A 25,197-nucleotide genomic window follows, 5' to 3' on the forward strand; every position below is an offset into this window, starting at 1 on the left:
CCAACCACTTGATGATGCATGCCAAAGATGTTTCGCTGTAGAGCACTTCACTCGGCATCTTCGGTTGTTCCCTTCTATAAGCTAAGGACTTCTTGTGTATTTCTAAGGGCTATTTCCAGAGTGGCTCATCTTTCTTTGGGATAACATCTTTGTAAATGCTTAAATATGTTAAGGCAGATGCTATGCTGAAAGTAGCGAATGTGACATAAACATCAGGTTTGAGACTGAGTATCAGAAGAATACTGTACACAGCCTTACAAGGACTCAGCTCTGTAGTTTGGAAATAGTTGGCAACCCATCTTTTTAATCCATTGTCTGCCAGGTAGCCCATGTTTTTTTCTCCTAGGCATGCCCTCTAGCTTTTCCTGAAGCATTCCTAAGCCAGATGGAATTTAGGGTTGGGCAATTGGATGAATATATCAGCTGTCGAGGATTGGCTGGGTCCATTACTGGTTGTTTTTTGGAGCAGCTTTTTTGGGGCCATTTTTGGCATTTTAGTTTGCTATATTTATGGTCAGCCACCAAAGAACGAGTGGGAAGAGGCAGAATCTTTTCACATCTAATGTGGTAAACATGGGTATTTGTTTCAACCAAATCAAAGTTGATGATTGTTGGAATGGTGGAAAGATGAACCAAGAAGTTTGGTGAGGACACTGAAATGGAAATTTTTAGCATATTGCCTAACCCTAATAGTATGACATCCCACCAGTTTGATCTGGGTCTGCTTTGTGGTCTCCTTCAAGTTGGACATTCTCAGAATACCTCCTCAAGAAGGCGACCAGGTAGTCTTGTTATACCAGACAAATGGAGATTTTGCTGCCTGTGATTTATACATGCTTGACTGACGGTGAGAACAGCAGCTCACTTGTGAGTCTAGGAGTCCAGGACCCTTGAAGCACTCTTTTTGATGTGAAGAAGCAGCACTACTACAAACTCCTTCCCAATGTCCAAGTTCCTCCCCCTTTCTTGAACACAAAATTCTTGCATCTTTCAGCCTGACATATTTCCCATAGATGTGGCTATTGTGACACTGGATCATGCCACTGTAATGTGCACTGATCACTGACATTGTAGAGATTTGGGAGAATGAGGACTGCTATACCACCTGGAATAGCCTTTATGGCAGAATACATCGGGATCTAAATCCAGGGCAACTGGCCACCTAAAATAACTACTCATATCCATGTCCAACACAACTGCTACTTTTTTCTCTGCTTCCATTGTGTTATTGGATTACAGTGGGTCAAGGAAAATGTAGCCTATGACCAGGCGCTCGTGTTTATTGCTGGTGAGTCACACATTGCAATCCCTCACATAAAAAAATTATTTTATGTATTCTTTTTACAGCCTCATTGTTGTCTTCCAGTTGTCGTTGGAGGGGTGAAACAGTGTGCAGGATGTCAATCAGAGCTGCAAATTCTTTTTTATGTTTCAGTTACACAGCTGGGATCAGTATCATCTGCACACACATCTAGACTTTCCATGTCTGGCATCAACAGGTCCCATTTTTGGCAGCAAGAATTTTCCTCTTCACTTGGCTGTGGAGAGCAGTGACCGCTATGTTCTAGTTTTCTTTGGTATGTTGTCTTTTGGGACAGTCCTGTTGTCTTTCTGCCTCCATGGTCATGCTTTGACTTTCCTTTTCAACTTGATTTATTCCTTGTTAATACCTCGCCTGTGTACTCCAGTTCAAATACAGTCAGCCATTAAAGAGAAATGACTCATAAACATCCTCATAACAGTCCACAGGATAATCATTGCACTTAGCTTTTGGAGTTTCCTTAAAAGACAGTAAAACTGCAGTAAAAGTCAGCTCACACATGTAAACATACCGGCAGCTGGCAGGTTAACCCTAATATAGATCTCTAAGGAGTTCTCCTTAATGGCCAGTCAAAGTAGCCACTTGTGTGTTTACAAATGGGCAGCCCAGTATTCCTCAGAATTCCCTTTTCTTCCACGCCTCACAATGTAAATCCAATCCGAGATTAAGTGTGAACGCAGGAAATAATGTGTCCTATTTGTAGAAAGGCAGAAAGTAAAGTTGTGGTGGTGATGAATAGAGGTGTGTAGCATATCTCACTTTCATGCAGTAGACTGGAGTTTGCATCACTTCACAGACCTGCACCTGACATCACCAATTTTAAAAAACTTGTGATTGGACAGAATCTAGGGTCTCGCAGAATCATGCAGTATTGATATTGTTGTCTTGCAATACGGCTGAAAATGGGATAATTGGGTACATACTTTTGTAAGGTCACTCCTCAAAGGCATCCGTGTTGAATATGAGAAATAACACAAGTAGCTGTGTGAAGAATGGCCTCTTTACATGTAAATTTGGCAAGATTGTCAGCTTGTCTCTTTTGGTTACAAAAACTGTTGATTCCAACAGTTAAGGAGGGGCTTGATTAATATGTGGGGTGCTGAGGAAATCATCTATTTTCATGACTTCAGAGTTACTGTAAACACAGACACAACCCAACATTGAATGAAAATGTATTTTTCATTGAATTTGGACAAAGAATATTCAACAACATGCAACTGACCACAAGACAGTGACAAAAATGCTGTTCGGCATGCAAAGGTGAAAGACTTCAGCACCGGACAGCACCCATGCAAACAAATGCAACAACAATAAGACGTGCATCCATATACATAGTCAGACAGCTATATAAGGGTAATAATATACAGATAAAATATCTATCACAGTGTTGTAATTAATAATATTTGCCTTTTAACTGTGTATACACTTATGAAATGAACTGGCTGTCATCACAATGTTAGTGCTTGTTTTTCTGTTGCAAAGAAACAAACAAAAAAGACAGTACATTATATCCTTCTGTGCAAAACCTCTGCACCACCAGGTTAATGTTATGGATTAAATGTCTTTTACAGTGTCAGAAATAAAAGGAATAATATCCATATCCACAGTGCAGCCACAACAAGATATGCATTTACCCCTGTGTCGTGTACAACACTTTGTTATTGAGTATTACATATTTCTCAGTTTAAAAACCTAAACATAAACAAATAAAATGAAAGTAGCTGTAGATTGGTGCTGTGGCCATAACTTTCCATAGCCCCAGTATGGCACAGTGCCTGCTTATTACCTATTAACTAATGCTTATTACAAGCACTTTTATATAAAGTAATAATTCTAAAACCTGAATTATTTATTTTGTTGTTTTCAGAGGCTTTCTTCTGTTTTTTAAAAGACCTATGTTTTACGATAGTGATCCAAAGTATAGTGTACTCCTCTGGGGCTGCATTGCTGACTGTGAGCCAGGAACACATGTAGTGAACTAGTTTTCACTGCCAAGTCAGGAGCCTTTTGGCCCTGAGAAGGAAACATGTGAGCCCCCTCATGAGACAATCACATTCATAATGCATCAATGGGAATACAAGCGCAATTACTTTGAACAGCCCCGTAATCAGTCTCACATTTACTTCCACGCCGGCAGATGTGTGGGTCACTCCAGTTCCTCCAGGAATTTGGAGAATCTACATCTCACACTTGCAGAGATAAATACAAGTAGTTTTTTTTAAGTAAATCTATACACCCAGTCATAATGAATATTCCCCCAATGATTTTACTGCAAGAATATGTACAGTGGATCTGACAAATCGGTGTGTCATGTTTGATGACTCAGCACAAATGTGAAAACTGAAGCCTGTTTTTATTCTTTCAGGATCAACATGCAGGATCCTGCCAGATGTTGCTGATGATCAGACGTTTCCAAACGGTGTCCTATTTGCTTCAGGCATTCATTATAAAACACTTTATTTGAAGCGGTGCGCGTAAGACTGACATAACCATGACATGACACCTGTCATGAACATGAAGGCGTCTTTAAGTTTATGACTGTTGTCATTAAGTGTCATTTGGTTAAATTTTAATGCAAAGTTGAAACTTTTTTGAGATTTCTTTGTTATGGACAACATGACATAAATCAAGATAAGTCACCCAGTCATATAAAGTATCACTGGAAACTGAGGACACTGAAGAAATTGTTTTATGTGTCTAGAGTTTTTTGTAACTTGAAACAATTTTTTCAATAGAATAAATAATAATCCACAAGAATTTTCTCATGTCTTTTGTTTATCACATTGCACACAGAAGGCTTGTGTGTTATTTTTCAATAACAGATATCTATTTGATCAAACCCTTGTCAAGGTACGGTTGAGGGCAAACTAAAGTTTATTACAAGTGTGGTGAAACACAAGCAGACAGATGATCAGACAGGTTGCAAACAAACCCCCAGACAGGCTTATTTGGAAGAGAAAATGATGGCAGATGGCAAAATTATTACCCAAGCTGTCATCAATCAATCTGTTTACTGACCCTCTTCCCTTTTTTTGATCAACTGTAAATTGCTGCACAGTGTTCAATGAGGAGTCATGAGCCTCGCTTCATTTCAGACTGATATCCAAATAAAGTGGTTTAGGTAATCTGGATAAACCTGGCTAACCATCTCACTGCTTGTGTTTTGTTGCTCTGCTGGACCTTGTTTCAATGAATTACAAGACCTCAACAATTACTTTGTTGAGTCATAACTGAAGAATTAATGATCTAAGCTACAGAAACACAGCCAAGTTCTAATAAACAACATGTTCTCACTCCCAGCTTGTCAAATACAGCAGCTTGGTGAGTGTCTCTACGCTTCAAACTATGGCACTCTACATACCCTGGAGTGTCAGTAATAATAAATACACAATACCTACAGTAATAACACAATAATACATAATAAATATAATAATAATAATGAATATGCAAGTAGACAAAAAATACTAGATTAGGTTCAGGAAAACATTGTTTGGGTTTAGATAAGTATGTTAGTTGTGTAAGTTCTTGTATGTAGCATAATTTATGCTCATAATGTAACTTATATATGTTACTTAACCTGCATATATGATGTAAGTTAAAAACCAAAAGTCTACATCAAGGAGATACTTTCTTTTTGCAATAGAATCTGCTGGAACTACTTTATTTTCTACTACAAAGAAAGTAGTTGCTACATGAAACTGCTCACAACAAGGTCTGTGGATTATCTTAAGTAACCGGGTCATGATTTTTGGAGAGAGACACTGCTGTTGAATTTTTCAAATGTATTTCCTTGTTGCTTTGAGCACAACAAGCTGAGAGCCATTAAGTCCTGTTATAGTGGAGAAAAGGCAGACATCTCTATGGCTGATATCTCCAAAACTCTATCTAGACAGATAAACAGCACTACAGACCAGGAGAAAAACATGTATTTTTGATTTTTTTTTTTTTTTTTTTTTTTTACCGTCTCTTTATAACGTGACACTGGAAGGGTACCTACGGTGTCATAAGTTGAAGCATGGGGGCACTGGCTAAGCTGCTGTATTTGACACACTGGGAGCGAGAACAGGCTGTAAGAAAACCTTCAGTACTTGTCACATTGAAATGTAACAAGAAAAATTTCCATTCTGTGTCTGAAACAGCCCTCATGCTGACATCCCACAATGCAACTGAAAGGCAGCATTCAGCACATTTTCTATTAAGCAGAAAAATTAGAGAATGCTGCCACTTTCTCTGATCTCGTCTGTTTTATTTGATGTGATTTTTTTCTCAAGAACTGTATGAAAGATGTTATTTGTTTTTGATTTAGTATAGAATTGTTTACAGTCTGCTCTGTGCATGTGGTTATAATAGTCCAGTGTAATACCTCTAAGGACAGCAATCATCTTTCTACAGTCTCTAAATAAGATTTTTTCTTATGAAAGAAATTATTGCGAGCATCTCCGCATTTGCCTGGAGACTGTGGATTCCTGCAGGACTTAAACTGCTCCAAAACCTCTGCACCACCAGGGCTTCCCTTTAAACATAAGATTAGATTAAAAACAGTGATTTCCATATGGCAATTTTGCTGCTTAAGTCATTAAATCACACTAACTGCAACTGCCAGAAGTCACATATTTGCTCAAACTGGCACTTTGCCAGCCAGAAGAAATGGAATCTTTCATTTTCTTTTGTTGCCGCTGCAGCTCAGGAATTAATCTGCTGCGAGACAAGATAATCACATGATTCCAATATGCGGAGGAGATTACCTGCGAGAAATGTTTACCAGGGATTGCCGTACAGTACAGCTGTGACCTGTGCACACATGTGCACACAGCCAGATCGACCGCGGAGCATATGCACACACTGGCATCCGTAAACAGCAGACATCTGGACTGGAGATGAAGTGTGCTGGAAAGAATTATAGAGGGACAAACAGCATTAGCAGCATAACATCTAGTTAACAAACTGAATGAAATATAAGGCTGTGTATGACTCATTAAGTCAGCACTAGTGTGAACAGTGTATCTACATGCATGGTAAATAGGCCAGCATACTGTATCTGAGTGCACAGAGAAACTCCCACTAACTCTGTCACCAGCAGTCAAACAGCAAGCTAATTACATGATAAAATAAATGATGATAAATTATTATACTGTTCCTTTATGCCTACAGCCTCTCACTGAGCTCTCCTCGTGGCAGCGTGAGCTAATTAAATCTAATCAAAGGCAGCATCAGAATGCTGCACAGTTTACAGCGATTCAGCCAATTTTCTGGAGGTCACGCACTGGTAGAAGAATCTTCACAAGGCAGAGCTACCGTTCGATTAATTAATCTGCAGTAAACATTGTTAAGTCATTAAATGAGTAATTAAAAATGCAAAATGTCACAGCATGTTTTACAGTCTCTCTAATGTAGCCGTGGTCAGGAAGAAGCTCCTAGTTGCTGCTGCCACTGCCAACTTGGCAGCTTTGCAGCAAGACTTTGCAGACTCATGAGTGTGTTTCCAAAAGCAGCTCTTCACAAACCAAGACAGGGTCACGGTCAGTGCCACTGTCTGGACAATGGAGGACAATATGACTGTGTGTGTTTGGCGGCAAAACCGCACAAACAGTTGTGCAGTTTATTTATCTGTCAAAAAGATTTCTGAAAATCACACATTTTCCATGCTCCCTCTCCCGAAAAAAGTGGGGGTATGTGCACATTTGGGCATGGCATAATTCCTGTAGTCAAAACCACTTACTATCCAATTTGAGACCAAGTCAAGACCTAGACCAAAACAAAAATCAGGGTCCATTCAGTCCTCTTAATTCAGTTATCTCACCGCTGTTCATAGTCATACTGTTACATGATATAATAGTGCCTTTGAAAGGTAAGAAATGTGAACTGGAAATAATGTAAATCTGACTAAATTATTTGTTAAAATCAAGCTGTCAAAAAGTCTAGTCATATTTGTAATGAAATGCTTTTGTACAAGCTATGAAAATGTAATATCATTCCACACATTAGTGCATGTAAGTAAACATGAAAATTATCTGTTGTTACTGTACATGGCAATGACATATATTACCATTACTTGTACTTGTACAAAGCAGAAAAGTGCAGGTCATAGCGTGTAATTTTGTGTCTCTGTGGTTACCTGACAGCTGACTGAAAGCAGAGCAGCCTCTTCACACTGCTGAGAGACTAGAAAAGCAGAAAAGAAAACAACTGGGTCCAGTCCAGACCAAAGACTGTACAGTAACTGGCAACCTGATGATAAATCAGAGCTAATTCGCCAACAGAGGTTTTTATAATCAGTGTTGGGTAATGGGACTTATAATTGTAACTTTTAATATAACTGCTATAAAAAGTAACTTGTTACATTACAGCATCACCTACTGAGAAAAGTAATTCGTTACTATTTTTGTAGTACTTTTGTGTCACCAAAAATGAAAGCTGCTTCGCAATTTCTTGTGCATGTTAGTTATACTGTCAGCTATGATCCATAATCTATAACTCTGCAGGCTAATAACAGATGAATTATTCCCTTTACAGCTCTTGATTAATGATCATGTTCCATTGCATGTAAATATAAAATCAAGAGGGTACATGAAAGTAAATGCAAACTAAGGGTACCTGACAGTCAGCACCTGTTCAGCCTTTTGGCTGCAAACAATGAAACAATCATCAACATCATCATGATTCATTTATTTCAATGCTCGGAAAACACATTGAGGACACAACTTACACAACATACAAAAAGGACACAACTAAAATTATCAAGAAAGCTCTGAGGTACCAATAAAGGAAGAATACAGGGTTTAAACAAAGTAAAATGAACAATGTTTATAGGTAAAAGTGCATCAGTTGGCAGCGAGACAAATAAATAAGTATTATGACCCTTAGCTTGTGGGGAAAAGGGAAGCAACATTAAACCAGTTGTAAATGGTAAACATTATTTATTGACAGAAGTTGGGTAATTGATGAACAGAAATTTGAGGCAAGAACTACAAAGGAAATGGGCTGTTCAAATGAAAGAAATAGAGATAATCGAAAGAAGATTCTGAAAAGCGGAGCTCCTAACTAATGATCCTGAAAATCCTCACTAATTTGCATACCAAAAACAGAAAGACAATGGAGCCAGTGCTTCATATCCTCATACCAATCCTGCATGCAAGAAAAAGATTAAATCAGTTGTTGAATCTATTCCCTCACAGAGTCCCAGGTATTGTGTAAAAGTGCCTCATGCTGTACAGAGTTACTGAAGTTAATGCAGCCATTAACTTTAACAAAACCACAGTCAAGAGGCACGTCTGGCAAGCTGCTCCTCAGCCTCCCCGACTGACGATTTGGCCAAGTTTATCTGGCTGCTGCTCTCCCAGCTGCAACCCGGGGATTGGTGGAGCTGACTGGGACTGCACCAAACAGGAAGCCACGCCTCCCCAGCTGGAGCCAGCCATGCGCACGCAGCCTAATTAACATAAAACACAACACTGCATGCTGTAACAGTAAGTAATAACCAGCAAAAGTGATTGAAAATTAAAAACAGTAGTAATTACAATTAATAAAATGAGCAAATAAACCTTGGAATTTTCTCAGGAAGCTGATTTTCCTAACTCTGCATAAATTTCCAGGACCTGCAGGGTCAGCCATGTCTGTGATCTGGTACAGTGGGTTCCCACACTCCAAGATAAACTAATGAAACTGTTAACTAGGGTAATGGTTAGGCTTATATGTGGCACATACAGGGAAATCTCAACAGTCACAGATTCCTTGTTTGAAAATGTTACTAAAGAACTGATTACCTGAATTGTAAAACTAAGGCAAAAAAGTTATCTGAATACTCTAACATGTTATTTTGTAGTTAAAACCCTCTGTAGACCAGATCTGAGACCAAACCCAGACTCGGGGCGCCCCTGTAGCTCAGATGGTGGGGCGCATGCCCCATGTGCTGGGGCCGCTGGTTCAACTCCCCGCTGCGGCCCATTTGCTGCGTGTCATCCCCTCTCTCTTCACCCCCCTTTCCTGTCATGTCTTCAGCTGTCACTGTGATTAAAGGCAAAAAGCCCCAAAAAGTAATCTCAAAAAAAAAAAAAAAAAAACAGACTCAAGTTTCAAACAAATACAGCTCTGTTCTCTGCTCTGAGTGCAGTTCACTGGTTCATATCTGAAGAATGTTAGGACTGAGTTAAACATGGTAGCCCTTTACCTCCAGTCCAAGATCGTGGATCGTGAAACATAAATTAGATAAGCTTTTTGTCCATAACACATTTCTATGCAGTCACATGGTCAGCAGGAGTTAAATGCCACTGACAAATAAGGTCAAAGTTGAACATTTTGAGTGCAGCAGTGAGGGTGAATTCAGAGCAGGACTCACTGCCAAAGGTAACACAGCTGCAGCATTTGGCATTTGCACTGCGTCCATAAAAAACAGTGTCCATGCAGCTCAGAGTGTCTCTTCTGTCCATCATGTGAGGACGACCAAAGGCCTAATATTAAAGAAAACAGCAGTGAAGTTGGTTTTATCTCCTCCGTATGAAACATTGCTGTGTTTCTTTAGCAAACCTGTGTGATGTTGCGATGGTGTATACTGTCATTATCTCTTTGAAAATGTCTGAATCAACATATTAAAGCTGGTGTTGTGAGAGACTCCCCTGTGTGACATGATGTCCAGAAATGTGACAGACCTCCTGCCAGTCTCCTACACCAGAGAGTCCTTTTGAATCGCCTATTTGTACGTGTCTTGCTGAGTCTTCTGCATTTCAATGTGATGTTCCAGGTGCCTTTGGTGGCCTCCCACTGTGAACTTGGCACTCCCACTCTGAAACCCCCTCTGAAGCCCACTGGGGGGTCTGCAGCAACCTTTGAAGGCCTCAGGTGTGAAGCTGGTCAGTGGCGGGCTGAGAGAGATGAAGACATGCGTTGTGTTTCTGGCAGCTCTGCTGCTCCCCAGCATCCAAGCAGGTGAGCTAAGGACATCATTTTCTTCTTTTTACTGATCTTTATTTTCTCAGTGGGCGAAGGACACTTGATGTCATGAAAGACAATCCATCAGTCAGTAATCAGATTTTACCAATCACAAGTGCCAGATTTCCATAACTACAAGAATGGACATAAGCGCTCATTTTGGCCTTTGACTTCAAAACTCGAAGCCAGAATAAGAGATTAATGCATTTGTTCTGCTAGTTTATCTTTTTAAAAATTAAATAACATGTAAACCAGTGGTGGCTGGTCAATAGAGGGCGCCGCCCCACCTCTCCCCACATCCTAAAACTTCAGTGAAGAAAACTTAATTACTTTAAAATATATACTGTAGGTTTCTTTAAATGAACAATTAAAGTATTGTGTAGTTAGTGAGTAAAATGTATAATCTGCACTAAAATGTGTTGTTAAAAATGTTTTGAGATGTCTAATGTTACAGATAGGTCACGTGTTTCCAGCTTGGGGCGCAATTTTTTGGCCCATTTACTCTCGCTATAAGTTGTACATACGCAGTTGGATCCTCTCAATACAAGAGATAGCAGGTTGATGAGGCGCACAGAAGCTGTGACCTCAGCATTCATCTGAATGCTGCTGGTTTATACATCATCAACCTCTGGGTGGCAGCAGAGAGCGACTGGCTCCATCTACATCTGATAATTAATACAACAGAGTGAGATCTCAGACCTGTTGATAGTTGAAGAGTTTAGCACATTAACTGCTAGAATGGAGTCATGAAATCCATGAAGTCACTATAAACATCAGCCTGATCAGCTGACATCATAAAGCAACAACAGTCAGATGAAAATGATAAACTCTCTGAGGAGAACATAGTGACAGTGGAAATCTTGTTATATGCTAATAGGTTTTAGTGTGTTTCTAATTTTCTTTCATTGTCTGAAAGTTTGTAGTATCAGATTTCTTTCATACTTATTGAGGTACTTTTTGCTGACTTTAGTCTTTCATCAGAAATTGTAAAATAAAATATAATTATTATAAAGGATTTGCACAAATCGAAGTACCTTAACTTACCTTAATTAAGCAAGTTCCATTAGGTTCTAAAACATGGTCATTAAGTCCTGCAAGTACAAATAAAGGCCCTTTTCATATATTAAAATACACCGGTGTGATACATTACAATGTTCACCAGCCGCCACTGATGTAAACAGTAATGATTGCATAAATTCACAGCAGTATTTTTTTGTAGGATAATAACCAAAAATTAAGTGAGTTATAGGTGCTGAGACAAAACGTGTTACAACTTTAACTACTTTAGTTAAAGTAGGAGAAGAAGAAGCATCAAAACTTTCTGAGAAAAAACATGGTGATGCCGGAGGAGGTTGTAACAATGTACACCATATGGAGGGAGAGTTTTTTTTCACTGCCTAATTGAGGACAAACGCCATTTACAAGACTACTGATTTTTTTAAACGTCTTTGTCGTGCCTTGTGGTCGTGTCTTGCTTGAACTATTGGCCACACTGCTGCACTGGCCCCACGACAGCCGAAGGTACGGCTGCGTTATGTCTGTCTCTGTAAGCTTTCAGAAAGCGTGCACAAGTACAGACAGAATGAGCCTTAACTGTGACTGATACAGCTGTTTGCATGGAGACGCAGAGTCCATGCACCAGATTATTCAAACGTCAACTGCAAAATATTAAACTGAGGCTGTCATGCATGCTCTTCCACCCTGAGCCGGGCCTGTGACAAAAATAGAGAACTTATGAATCAGATATGGAGTGCTTTCGGGAGTTTCCCAGGAGAAACAATAAAACGGGAGGGTGCCGGGAGGATGGCCATGAAATATGGGAGAAACCCAGGAAAAACAGGAGTCTTGGCAGGTGTGATATAAAACAGATTACTGAGTATTGTAAGCAAAAAGGAGGGTGGGGATAAAATAAGGAAGAAAAATCTTCGCTAAAATATCAGGATGTTGACCTTCAAATTAAGTGAAAAGATTTTAACAGGACATGAATGAAAATTAAGCTTTTTCAATAACTTGTACAAATAGAGCAAACTGATTCACTGAATTATTAGTGTGGGAGTTTTGATTAAAAAAATGATTTTTTGAGCAAATTACACTGAAAACAATAGTGTTACTTTCACATAAAAAAGCTCATTAATTGTCAAACAGAGATGGACACTGTAGTCTGTAGCAAATGCATCAGTGTGGCTCATTGATTTTCTTTTAATAATTCTAATTCTCACAGATAATACTTGTTGGTAGCATCGGTGTGTTGCTGCAGTGGTCTTATTATGGGATTTTTTGACATTAAGAAGAATACAGAATATCACTTTAATCTTACCCCCATTCGACAGCACAGGACGTTACATAGAGAGAAAACAAACATACACTTTAAGTTCAACTGGTCTTTAATAGGTTTTGATGTGGTAAAGAGTACAGAGCTATATAAGGCCTTGGATACAACGTCGATACTTCGGCGCTTACGGTACATTCATTGTTTGGTGTAGTCAGTCATACAGTGTGAGTCACTCCATGTTGACCATTAAGATCAGCACTGCTGCACTCTTGCTCTCTGCTCTCCAGTCAGCTCTCTGTTTCCTCTTTCACTTTATCCCAGCTTGCTGCTTTGAGTCCTCCCTGTACATTATTGCAGTGTAAAAATCTGCAGTGCAGTGTAGCGCCTGTAGCATCTGCTCCAGATGTAAACAACAGCAGCTGTCAGAGCCTGTGACGGATTAGTCCCTGAATGCAGCACAAGGTGGTTATGATGCCACTGCGCTTCAGATTGATGAACGGTGCTTTTAAGTACATAAGGTGGGATCATGTGTGTGATATTCTGTTAGTGATGCATGTGGCATGCAAATGCTTAGTTATTAAAGGGTTGGTTCGCTCAAATTTCATAAAAAAAACTTTGAAATTTCCATTCTGGACCAGAATGACTGTTTTGTATGTCTGTTTCACATTAATCAGAGTTCAAATTAATGCTGAATGTTCACAGAATGTCTGTTTATGAGTCGAAAGAAACAATTAATAATCTTGTAGAAGGCGTGGATGTTTGTAACTGTTAAATTGAGCAAAATATTAATGGAGTTTGGCAGGCAGTGAGACAAGTAGTGTCCAGAGTGTGTTATTTCAGAGCAGTGGGCTTTTGTTTTCAGGATAACTGGATTAACTTTACTTTGACAGACAAGTGACAGTTATAAACAGCTGATCATCTCACAGTGGAGGACTCATCATCATTTGTTAATGTCAATTTACGAGACTGCAGGCATTCTGCAGGGCTCCTGCAGAGCTCATGTAGAGCTCCTGCTGCAGCCTGTCTGTCTCTGGGGAGGAGGGGATGGTGGAAACAACACACTTCAATAATATATCGTATATAAAACAGGATCACAGTATAACTAATATACAGTCTATGGCTCCAACTTTCCGTTTGGACTGTGGGACTCATTTTTGCACATGCAATCGCTACATATTGGTCCTTTAACTTGAGGTCCACTTACAAGCCTTTTCCTGTGCTTTTCACAGCGTCTCAAGGTCTCATCAGATTGAGTGCTGTAGGATGCAGTTAAAAGCTGCAGAAAAATCTTGTGAGTGGAACTGAAAGGAGGTAAATGGAAATCGCAGCACTGATGTAGAAAAAAAATGATCAACATTTGTTTACTCTGAATGACCCAAAGACACGTTGTTGGTTCATGTTTAAAAAGACAGTGAGGTCAAGGATCCTCTATGCTCTATGCAGATAAATTCTGTTCCATCCAATTATTTTTATATACTACTAATTTGCCTTGTGAAGCCACCATTCACCTCATGCCACTGCACATAATATCGCCATAGTAATATGTTAGTATGTAAAGGTCATTACTGGGTAACAGGTTTCTGCAGAGAAATGAAGCACTCACAGGGTGTCTCTATAGGCGCTCTCTGTCCCTGTGCAGTGTGAAAAGCACCACACCAGCCACCATAATCCCAACAGTACATTGAAGTGTAGGTTGCAAGTCACGCAGCAGAGCAGCTACACACACACTTTGACAGACTTGTCTTCTAATTTAACTATGATATGATACAACTTACCTTATTATCCCCCAGAGGTAAATTTTGTCTTGGAATGATAAACAGAGCAGCACACACAACCACAAATTACACATAATGCACTTATTACACATGCAGTGATAACACCATGAAGCTATTGTACAGCCCTGCAGCCTACAGCAACATTAATTAAAATTTAATTGAGGTAGGCGCAATTAGTTTTTAAAATGGTTGAGTTTACATTAGAATACTTATAGGCCAGTTTCAGACAAGGCTTAGTCCCAGACTAAAATGCCTGTTTAAGCTGTATTAACTCAAAGCGACTTGCACAAAACTTATCTTAAAGTAGATATAGATTTAGTCTCTTTTGGATTAAACTAAACTGATTTCAAGAGGGAGGATAAGAGCTAATCTAGGACTAAACTGAACCTTAAATTAATCCTTCAAAGAGGCAGGTTAAGCCTTTACTTAGTGCTGTTTGTGAGGAAGCATGGACTGTTTGGATTATCAAAATCAGGGCTGGCCAACATTTTTCCCTCATAGGGTCAAAACTTAAACTTAATGGTGAGCCATGGGCCAAAAGCACACACCCAAGGGTGTAGAATTGGGAAGGGATCCAGGGATTTGTGAATTTCCCCGAGCAGCAATTAAAAAAAAAAAAATTAAAATATATCTACTGTTGATTACAGACACAAAACAATGCATTTTTAATTTTTGAAAGATTGCGTGCTTCCCCTCATAATGTCTCACGGTGGTTTGGTCCACTGCCTATCTAAAGCCATAGGTCTCTTTTTACTGCCAAAATATTTAATGTATGGATTAAGTGACAAATCTATTGAGTTATTCAGACCATCATGGGGAAAGTGATCTGTGATTTTGTCATTTTTTCCCATGTATACTATCAGCTCAGTCGGCTCTCCCCTGACAGCAGAACAGTGTCTCTCTGTCTCCCTTCGCTCCATGCGCCTCAGGCAGGAGACAGACAGCTTTTACTATGTATATGTCCCCACCAACCGTGGCACAAAACATCCACCCTTGCACACACTTGCACACCTTTTGTATTGTTAAGGTGCAAAATGGTAAGATCCCTAAATTGACTGACTTCCTATGCAAAGGGTTTGTCTGCCTGCCTGCTCAGATTATGGAAAATAATGAATAATTATGGAGCCTATATATTCAAAGAGCTTTTTGGGATGATTGTTTGGCCTGTTGCCTTTATTGGAACAAGACAGAGAGAGAGAGAGAAGACCACATGAAGCAAAGGGCCACGGGCTGCAGTTGAACACCGCTGTGATAAGGACAGGAGCCTTCATGCATGGAGTACATGCTCTACCAAGTGAGCTACCAGGGCACCTCTTAAAAAACTCATAAAAATAAAACAGCATAAATTACGATTTATATTCTATATATATTTTAATTAATCTTATTTATTCATTTTCAGCTAGAAACATCTGGCAGACCATATGAAACCTTATGGCCCTGATCTAAATGAAGACCAACATCAGAGGCCAAACAAGTCTGGGTTTTACTTTTAATAACTGGATGGTTTGACACAGGGTTTTTTTAGTGGTGTTTTTTCATCCACAGTAAATTTTTTTGACTGAATTCTTTTTCGTCTCTGCTGATGTTTTGTCTCCAGATTTATACCCATCCTGCTCTTTTCTATTCCTGTCCAGGTTTTTGTGAGCATCATTAGTTGCTTCCCATACTCCAGGACTCCACAGTCTCTGACTAACTGAACCAAATTTAAGCCACAGTCATGAAAGTTAATAAAATGTTCTAGTTTAACTAGTACAGATAAAGGCCTTCTCCTGGATTACTCTAAACCCTGTCTGCCAGAGGGTCAGAGCTCATATTCATAGTGCAGAATATGAGATGGGTCAGACAATGTATACAAGAAAATAAATACAGTATGCAAACAAATATGGCACACAGTAGAAACACTGAAAGTGAACAGAGAAAACCATATGTGTACCTTTGCAGGGAAAAATCCAGAACAAAAAGGAAATAAAGTGAATCAAGTGCAACATGCACCGTTTATAACAACCTCTAAACACAGAACTTTACATTGTATAAGAAAGCACGTGAATTCTATCTGAAAATATAATTACTCCCTCTAACAAATTAGTTTTGGAAAAAATGGCAGAAAAACCTGAAAATATCATCTGTAATCTCAAAGTAAAGGTATCTGCCTACTCAGTGGTGCACTCAGGCTGTCTGAGGGGCAGGGGCAACACAAATAAAAAAGGGCACCAATGCACTGAAAGTCATGATGCACTTTATCACATTTTCTCTGCTTGAAGGGCACTCAATAGGCCACTTTATGATTTGTTGTCTATCCTAGGGGCATCCATGAGGGTACTTTTGTGGCATTTCTTCTTATATGGGGGCACCAAAGGGGGCGATTGCCATGCTTGATTCTAGCAGTGTGCCTGCTGGTTTTAATGTCCTGCTCATAATTTGGTGACACTGCTACACAGGCAGCTTGAACTTTTTCTTCAAAAATATTATATTAGGCAAAACTATTTAGTAGTATATAATGTAATTTCTATTAGGGAGGGCATGCAGAGGCAATATCACAAAAGTGAACAAATAAAACCTACAACTTACACAGCATGAGAGACGAGGATGTTTGTAATTCGAATACAATGATTCTTTAAATGACTAAATTCAGTGCTACATTTCATCGTGAACACCTCGTTCTAATGAAAGTCAGAGAGTTGGCTCAGGGTAACTGATGCACAGTGTTCACCCGCAGTGTCACAGGAATATATCAGTTTATGGATTTACAGCCGAGGAGGTGTTGAAGGATATTAATCCCTGCATCAAATTCATTTCCCAGGATGAGAGAGGAGCTTTGACAGAGACAGGCAGAGCCGCTGTTCGCTTTCACTGAATTGAACTGCAGGACCGGGTCATTTAAGGACTCTCGGTTCTGTAAACCGAGTGATGACGAAAAACTTGTGGTCAGTCGCCACTTTGATGAGTGAAGTGATAAAACATGATCAGCCCAAACTGAGGTCACTTGGGTATGTGATTTATTTATTTATTTTTTTTTGACACACAAATCCGATCCAACTCGTTCTCATTCCCAGGATGCGAAATGCCAACTTTTTGTCACGCCCCTCAGAATCTCACACATGTTCCAGTGTTTCAGTGTAAACCCGCCCTCATCAGGTGACGTAGTGTAAAGAGCACACAAACACAGGCTGGGGTCATATGTGTCTCGATTTTCACTGGAGACTCCTGGTTTTTTATTCCCCTCTCCCTATTTCCTCCTGGGATCAAAATTCTCCTGTAGTTCTCATAATTTCTCTCAAACTTTTCTTTCCATTTTTTTCATTATCACAACACTACAGCATGTATAAGCCCTATACAACATTAAAAGTCTACTGTTTCCACCCAGACAATAATACAGGAAAACCAGACTTCTTAAGAAGAACTCCTGTTTCATAAGGGAAGTTGTAAAGGAAAAGGTCATGTATTTTGCAAAATCTGCTGCATCATTTTCCCCCAAGAATCTTTTTGCAACTATTTGGTCTACTTGCACCTCTTGTATGCACCTACAAAGTGTTCCTTTGTTCTGAGAATTAAAAGTAAAATGAATGCTTTTGCAGTATACTTTTTTTTTTATTATATGTTATCTAAAGTTTACTTACAGAGAGTAACATACTTATTTAAACCTAAACCCAAATGTTTTTTCACAAAACCAACCAAGTAATTTTGGTGCCTAAACTGAACAAAACCACGACTGTTTCACAACACATCAAAAAAGCTTTCAGGCAGCGTCTCATAGGGAACCTTGTGCCTTATGAGATGCCAAGAGGCATGACGAAACGTTGATATGACGACCAGGAATGAGAATGTTTTGTCTAATCAGAGAATTCGTTTGTACAGCACGTGTACATGGACACAGTCACACCAAAAATTTAAGATATGTCTTGAGCTTATATGTCCAGAAGTACTGTATGCCATGTCATATCAGATATGTGAATAAGCCAGTCCCAGTGTCTCCACTTACAGGATAAAACCAGTTTGCACACTCGTGACACACACACACACACACACACACACACACACACACACACACACACACACACACACACACACACACACACACACACACACACACACGCATTTCAGAGCACATTTTCAAGGTCTTTCTAATCATGACTGCCAGATAGTCAGTCCCCACACACACACAAACACAGCTGGACACAAGTGAAAGGAGGCTCTTGAAGCTCCTTGTGTTACCTAACAGTGATAAAGCAGAAACATTCATCTCAACATGTGTAATCAAATATTGTAAAAGCATGAATTCAGTCATGTTAGGCATGTACAAGAATTAAACAAGAGCTTTATTTGCATGGGAAACAGGTGTTTACATGCCAAAACAAGTGAAATAAAAAACACAAAAATGAACATAAAGAGAAGAATTGTGGTTTTGTTCTCAGCAAAATGTGAATATATACAAATGAGTACAAAATGACTTGAAGGGATAATTCACACAAAAATGCTGGACTTTGAGAGGAAAACAGTGTCGCAGAATCGCCCAAACAGTGGAAGTAAATACTGACCAGTTTTCAAAAAGAAAAAACGCCTGAAAACATCTGGTGCAATCCAAGTCTCCTAAAGCCCCGAAATATAATTTCTTCCCACTGTTTTTTATGTTTGAAAAATTCAGTTGTCTCAGAGATTCACTGTTTTCCTGTGAAACTCCAGCAGTGTTTTGAGGACAAAAAACCTAAACCCAATCTTCAATGAGCATGAGGGAAACTAGATAATCACTGAATTTACATTTCTGGGTGAAGTATCCCTTTAAGGGCCTTTATTTGACTTTATTTGCAGAACCACAAACATGATGAAGTCACCATGAAGTAATGACTAGTCAGCTTTTTTGACCTGCTCCTTTAACCACAAACTCACCTATGAAGAAGACATGAACATCTTTAATACCTCAGAAATGATGATGATTAAAATACCTTAGTCGCAGCATTAATTTATCTATTGTTCTGATTAAGTCCTGCATGAGATACTGTTGATTCTTGTACATTCCTGAGAGTTCATAAAGTACTATGTGAATGAATTCATGCTTTCTCATGCAAGACATCATGTATGAATTCATGATGATTACCAGTTCTTTGTAACCCTGCCACACTAAGTCCATAGGTCAGACCACAAACTCCTCACACACACAGAAATATATCACCCATTCTTGCTCTGTGCCAGAAAACAGCCTCGTCCCAGACAAGAATTCACAGTTTCAAACAATTTCAAAATATGTTAGAAGCTTCAAAATCTAAAACTAACAACACCTACTGATAACACAGGTATAAAAATATACTATTATAATCATCTTTGTTTTCAGATCAATTTTTTAATGAAATTGTTGGCCATTTGAAGTTGTGTCCCAAATTTACATCAACTCAGATTTCTACAAAAACATGATTTAATCAGGTATAAAAAGGGTTTACTATACCTTAAGGACCTGTGTCTCACTTCCCGGTTTTATTTTTTTTGACAAATTCATTCGATAATATTTCTATCAGATGTGTCTGAACCATAACATGTCAACTCTGTAGTCCTTCTAAATCAAAGCTAAATAAGAATTATGGTTTAAAAATGTGTGTTTTGATTAACATTTAGAGAACTCTGAGAAACTTTAAAAAATAAAATGGCTGCTCTCTATGATTATGCTGTGAAATGAAAAAATGAGACATTTTGTCATTTCTCTCTACATCTATATTTAAGAGTTTGATCTTTTAAAATATATTTTCCAGCATAATTGAAGAATAAAAATCAAAACCCCCTCAAATAAGAGAATATAGGAGGAATGAGAATGATGAGTAAACATACATATGCATATACACTTTAAAAAGAACACGCTGGAGGCTTGTGTTTGTCTCTATGTTGTGTGGGATTCTTCTTCTCCTGACAGTCGTGCAAACAGGCATCTAGCCAAGCAACGCCACAACTGATCCCGGCTCAGCTCTGTGTGTGTGTGTGTGTGTGTGTGTGTGTGTGTGTGTGAGTGTGTGGAATAGAACTCAAGGCATTAGAAAAGTTCCTCGACTATAAACTTCACACATCTCTCTCAGAGGCTCCGTTTATTGCGGTTTTATTGTGAGCGCAAACAGAAGCTTTCCGAGCTGTAAGCGACTCCTTCTAATCAGAACAACGAGAGCATCTCAATCTGAGGCAGATTGGCTTTTTATTGGGGCTTTAGTAACGGGCCTGCATCCCAATGAGAAGCTCAGGCACAGGAACGCAGTGATATCACGCTGAAAGGAGCATCAGTGGAAGCAGGGTCTTGAATTACACTTGGCTTTCAGTGGAGCCCTATTTCCTGATGCGCCTTGCTGTTGCTATTATACATGGAAGTGTGCGTGTGTGTGGTAAATTTCAGGGTTACTCCTACTCTAAATAACATTTCATAGAGGCTACTGTTTGAAAATCCAAGAATACATAATGAATCAGAGCAAATACAAGGAACAGAATCTCAAAATCAGCAGAAGGACACAGGCAACGTTTTTGTCCTTCTCATACACACACGGTCATGAATCATGGCGTACGTTCCACACTGTTTAGCAAACTTTAGCGAGCTGTTTTAGGCTTTTAAGGCTCTGGTTTCGGGTATCAACATTATCATGTGAGCTGTGTGAATGTAAGCTAATGCGAAGAGCTCTGGAATCAGAAATGAACCCACAGAGACATTTATTTTTACACAGGAGGACTTTACACAAAGTATCTAGGAACAGCTGCTATGTGGCGCACATCTCTGTCATTGACTCTACCTTCACTTCCCTGTTATTTCCCTTCTGTGGATTGTTATCTTGGGAAAATGGAATTAGGACAAACAGTTCTGTCTGCACCCAGGAAAAGCAGGAACCAAACTAACTGACATGTTCTGTCTGTATGTCCGTTTATTGATCATCTCTGAGTCAGCACCATGGACAGCGCATGATTACTGATGATAAATATTTGGAAATTAAAATGTTAGGAGCCAAGAAACACACAGCATTGGAATATTTTTCCATTATTAATTATTTCAGGAACATCATGTCTTAGAGCTCCACCGAAATTCCTTAAAGTGGCATTTCAAGGGAGCTCATGTCCTTTCTGTCCTTTCTTAGCTCCACTGTAATTTGAACCATGAATTTAAGTGATGAGATGTTTTTATATGAATTAATGGATATTGTTGGAAAGCAGCAGCCTCTATTCCACTCAAAACCAAAACTACCAGATAATCACCAGAGTCAGTTGGTCTGATTCCCTGGAGAGCCCAGCTGTCTGTGCAAAACCCGTTCAATAGTTGTTGAGATAGTTTAGTGTGCAGCTGATAATGCCATGCTGCTAGTGAAGCTATAAACACCACAGGTAAGGCTGCTGTGTTTCATTTGATTTTGGCAATTTCTTGCCGGGAAGTTTAATGATATTTGCCGCGTGAAAACCGGGCTGCTGAAGCAAACAGCCATAGAATACATCACAGAGAATCTAAAATGCAAATGAGGGTGATCTATAGCGGATACAGAGACAATCCTCAGAGTAAGAGGGAAGCAAGTATGTAAATGAGAATGTGCAAAATGTGTGAAAAATATAAGCGCTAAGCTGGTCTCAGCTCATTAGCAAAATATGTTGTTAAGACTGATTAATTTTTGTTCAGTCAGTGTATGCCATCAGTTCATTTCCTCTTTGCGAAAACACATTTCACAAATGCAGCAGTGATCTGACTATCAATTTTAATCCTTTCACTGCTGTCAGCACAATAGCAAAACCTTTCTTTCTATCTTTTGTTCTTCAAGAAAACAATGCTGCAGTGATTGCACTGCAGAGCATACTTGGAATGAATGGCTGTAAATACACTGTGTACACTATGTTCAAGTGGAAATAGACACCTTTTTTGCTTTACCTTATCATTATGAAGTAAATGTTGATGCACAGTGTAATGGCTATAGAATAATGCATCATCTGTCTGTAGACTGGTTCCCTATAGGCCTCGCTCAGATATGATATTCCTCAGGAAAATGATCAAATTCACAATTTCTTTCTTAATGTTTTCCTCTAACATTCCACCTCCCTCCAACTGCTGCTGTGAGCAAAGCTATAGTTTAATGTTAGTCAGACTGTTATTATTACGAAATCCACGATTGCAATAGCTTTCAGTGTTCCTCTGCAGTGAAAATGCTTCTTACTTCTCTCTTATTTCCAAAGTATTTTTAATCATATGTACACAGAGCAAAGTTCTGAGGAAATGGAACGTGATCTAGTGTTTTGTACAGGTGAAAAGTTGTCTGTTTCCACTTTGATGTGAATAGTTTTTATTCACTGACTTTGGCAGGGTTGTATTGGTGTTGATTCACAACGCAACTTTCAAAGGTTTAGAAGATGTTGTTGAACTTTGTGCAGAATTATAGGAAAACCTGAGACAGTGTATAGGATTTAGTGACAAGAAGCAGAGCATTTTGCCTCCCTGCTTTTGTTGAGTTGTTCATTTTTCCTTCATGTTTGTGCTTTTACCATGGGTAAGTAGTTTATGTAGTTAAATAGCTTCTTTTTTTAATCTGTTGGTATGAACAGGAGTCTGCATGGAGTCTTTTATTTTGAAAATTGACCTGATTCTATATACTGTCCGGGACTCATGCATACTTTTTGTGGAGCTGGGTGGAGAGGCGCTTCTGGTGGAATCGCAATCATTGTTTAGAAACGCCACATTCTGCTTTGGCAGTTGTGATGCAGCCATGATCTGTGGGATCAAACCATTACACTGTATCTAGAGCCACTTTTGGTTTGTCTGTCTGGGCTACTGTAGAAACATTGTGGCCTTCACAGAGGAGGATCTGCTCCCTCTGTAGATATAAAGGACTTATTCTAAGGCAATAAAAGCCGACAATTTTTAACTTCAGGTGATTATACACCAATAAAAACATACTTAACCCTCTAGACCCCAGCACAGTTCTACAATGTTGCTGCAGATCACTGAGACTCCTCACTGAAATGAGCATTTTTCTTACTCAACCCAAACAAGCAGCTCTGTCTGAAAAACAGAAAGAAACTGACAATCACAAGTTGTTTTTTTTTTCACAAACAACAGTTATAATTTCCTCTTAAATCGATACCATGTATGTGGCATTTGTAGCTTTTTAGACCAAGTTTGATAGAATACCAGACAAAACAACAAGTAGCACTAAAGCTACTGAAATAGCTGTGATGGAATAAATCTCAGTCTGACTGAAAGAAGAGAAAGTAAGTTCAGCTCAGTTTTATAACAAATATGATCCACAACATTTCTGTCTGTTCGCTTTCTGGGTTGACTCTCATAGTCTGACAATGACAGACCCTTAACTGGGCCTTCAAAATAAAAGAGAAATGTTCCACACTTTACTACACACAGCTCTGTTATAAGAACAAACAACAGTAATGTGGTAGGACGTCGGGTTTTTGGCAACTTATATGTGAAAAATCACTGAATTTACATTGCAGCCCGATCAGTTGTCTATACCAACACTTCCTTGCACTTCACTCCAGTAAACAGCCTCAATCTCGGGCAGGGAGAGCTGTTTACTGATGGTGATAATGTGGTTTGAAACTCACTATGTCTTTGTTGTTTTCTGCGATGTAGATGTAATGTTTTTGGCAAGTTATGAGAAAAATAATTAACTATAATGCCGGAAAAGTTGTGACTTGATCAGCTGTCCTCTACGTCACACCTCCCCTCAGACAACAGCGTCCGTAAAAATGAAAAAGTTGAAAAAACTCAAAATTTCAAGGTAATGGATTGCAATAGATTTTTTAGTTTTGAGCCCAACTCAAAAAAAAAGTTTTGAAATAGTTTCACCAACTACTGATAATTTACTTTTCTTCTTTAGATAAACTTAAAACTTTGAATATAAGAAACTCAAATTGAGTACTTGGGTAATTTTTTATTATTAGGGGGCCAAGCCCGCGGGGCCTGGGGACCGCGAATGCAAGGCATACGCGGTTCCCAGGACCAGCGGTGCTGGGAACCCTATTGTTTTTGTTCAGATTTTTATTAGGGGGCCAAGCCCGCGGGGCCTGGGGACCGCGAATGCAAGGCATACGCGGTTCCCAGGACCAGCGGTGCTGGGAACCCTATTGTTTTTGTTCGGATTTTTATTAGGGGGCCAAGCCCGCGGGGCCTGGGGACCGCGAATGCAAGGCATACGCGGTTCCCAGGACCAGCGGTGCTGGGAACCCTATTGTAATTGTTCTGATTAGGGGGCCAAGCCCGCGGGGCCTGGGGACCGCGAATGCAAGGCATACGCGGTTCCCAGGACCAGCGGTGCTGGGAACCCTATTGTTTTTGTTCGGATTTTTATTATTAGGGGGCCAAGCCCGCGGGGGCTGGGAACCGCGAATGCAAGCATACGCGGTTCCCAGTACCAGCGGTGCTGGGAACCCTATTGTAATTGTTCAGATTTTTATTATTATTATTTTTATTCTTCCGTTGATAAAACTCATGCTGCAGGCTAAACCGTGCAAGTTTGGACGATGCAAATTTGAGGGCTGGCCCACACCCCCGCCCGTACCTCAGACGCAAAAAACTGCACACATCCGCCTGCAGGGGGCGCTATAAGCAAGGACAACGCGTTTTGGCCTATAACTCCCAGACCGTATGTCGCACATTCAAAAACCTTATATCCACACATTCCTTGAATGGAGCTGAGTCACTTTGCCATTGGCCACGCCCACTTCCGCCTAGACTTTTTTGCCTGAAAAATCGCGAAAACTGCAAAAGCTGCTTTTTCGAACTCCTCCTAGGGATTTTGTTCGATCAGCACGAAAATTGGCCCGGACACTCTTCTGCTGGTCATGAGCTAAAGTTATCAAAAGATTTTTTTTGGGTTGAAAATTCCCCAAATTATTAACGAACAAATTTCCGTAGCTAGCCGTAAAAATGGAAAATCTTGCATATCTCGGTCAAAGTA

At 39.5% G+C, this 25,197-nt stretch overlaps 1 protein-coding gene across 1 annotated transcript in view; it reads left to right on the forward strand.

Annotated features, from left to right (window-relative positions):
• The window catches only part of cemip (cell migration inducing hyaluronidase 1), a 328,468-nt gene that overhangs the window by 117,566 nt on the left and 185,705 nt on the right, over positions 1 to 25,197 (forward strand). The window contains exon 2 of the mRNA XM_084722276.1: positions 10,059 to 10,243. Within this exon, the coding sequence (XP_084578402.1) occupies positions 10,189 to 10,243 (55 nt within the window). The 5' untranslated portion in view covers positions 10,059 to 10,188. The remainder of the gene's footprint in view (positions 1 to 10,058; positions 10,244 to 25,197) is intronic.

The sequence above is a fragment of the Lutjanus erythropterus genome, chromosome 1 (assembly GCF_056507025.1).
Source record: "Lutjanus erythropterus isolate fLutEry1 chromosome 1, fLutEry1.hap2, whole genome shotgun sequence".
Taxonomy (NCBI): Eukaryota; Metazoa; Chordata; class Actinopteri; order Lutjaniformes; family Lutjanidae; genus Lutjanus; species Lutjanus erythropterus.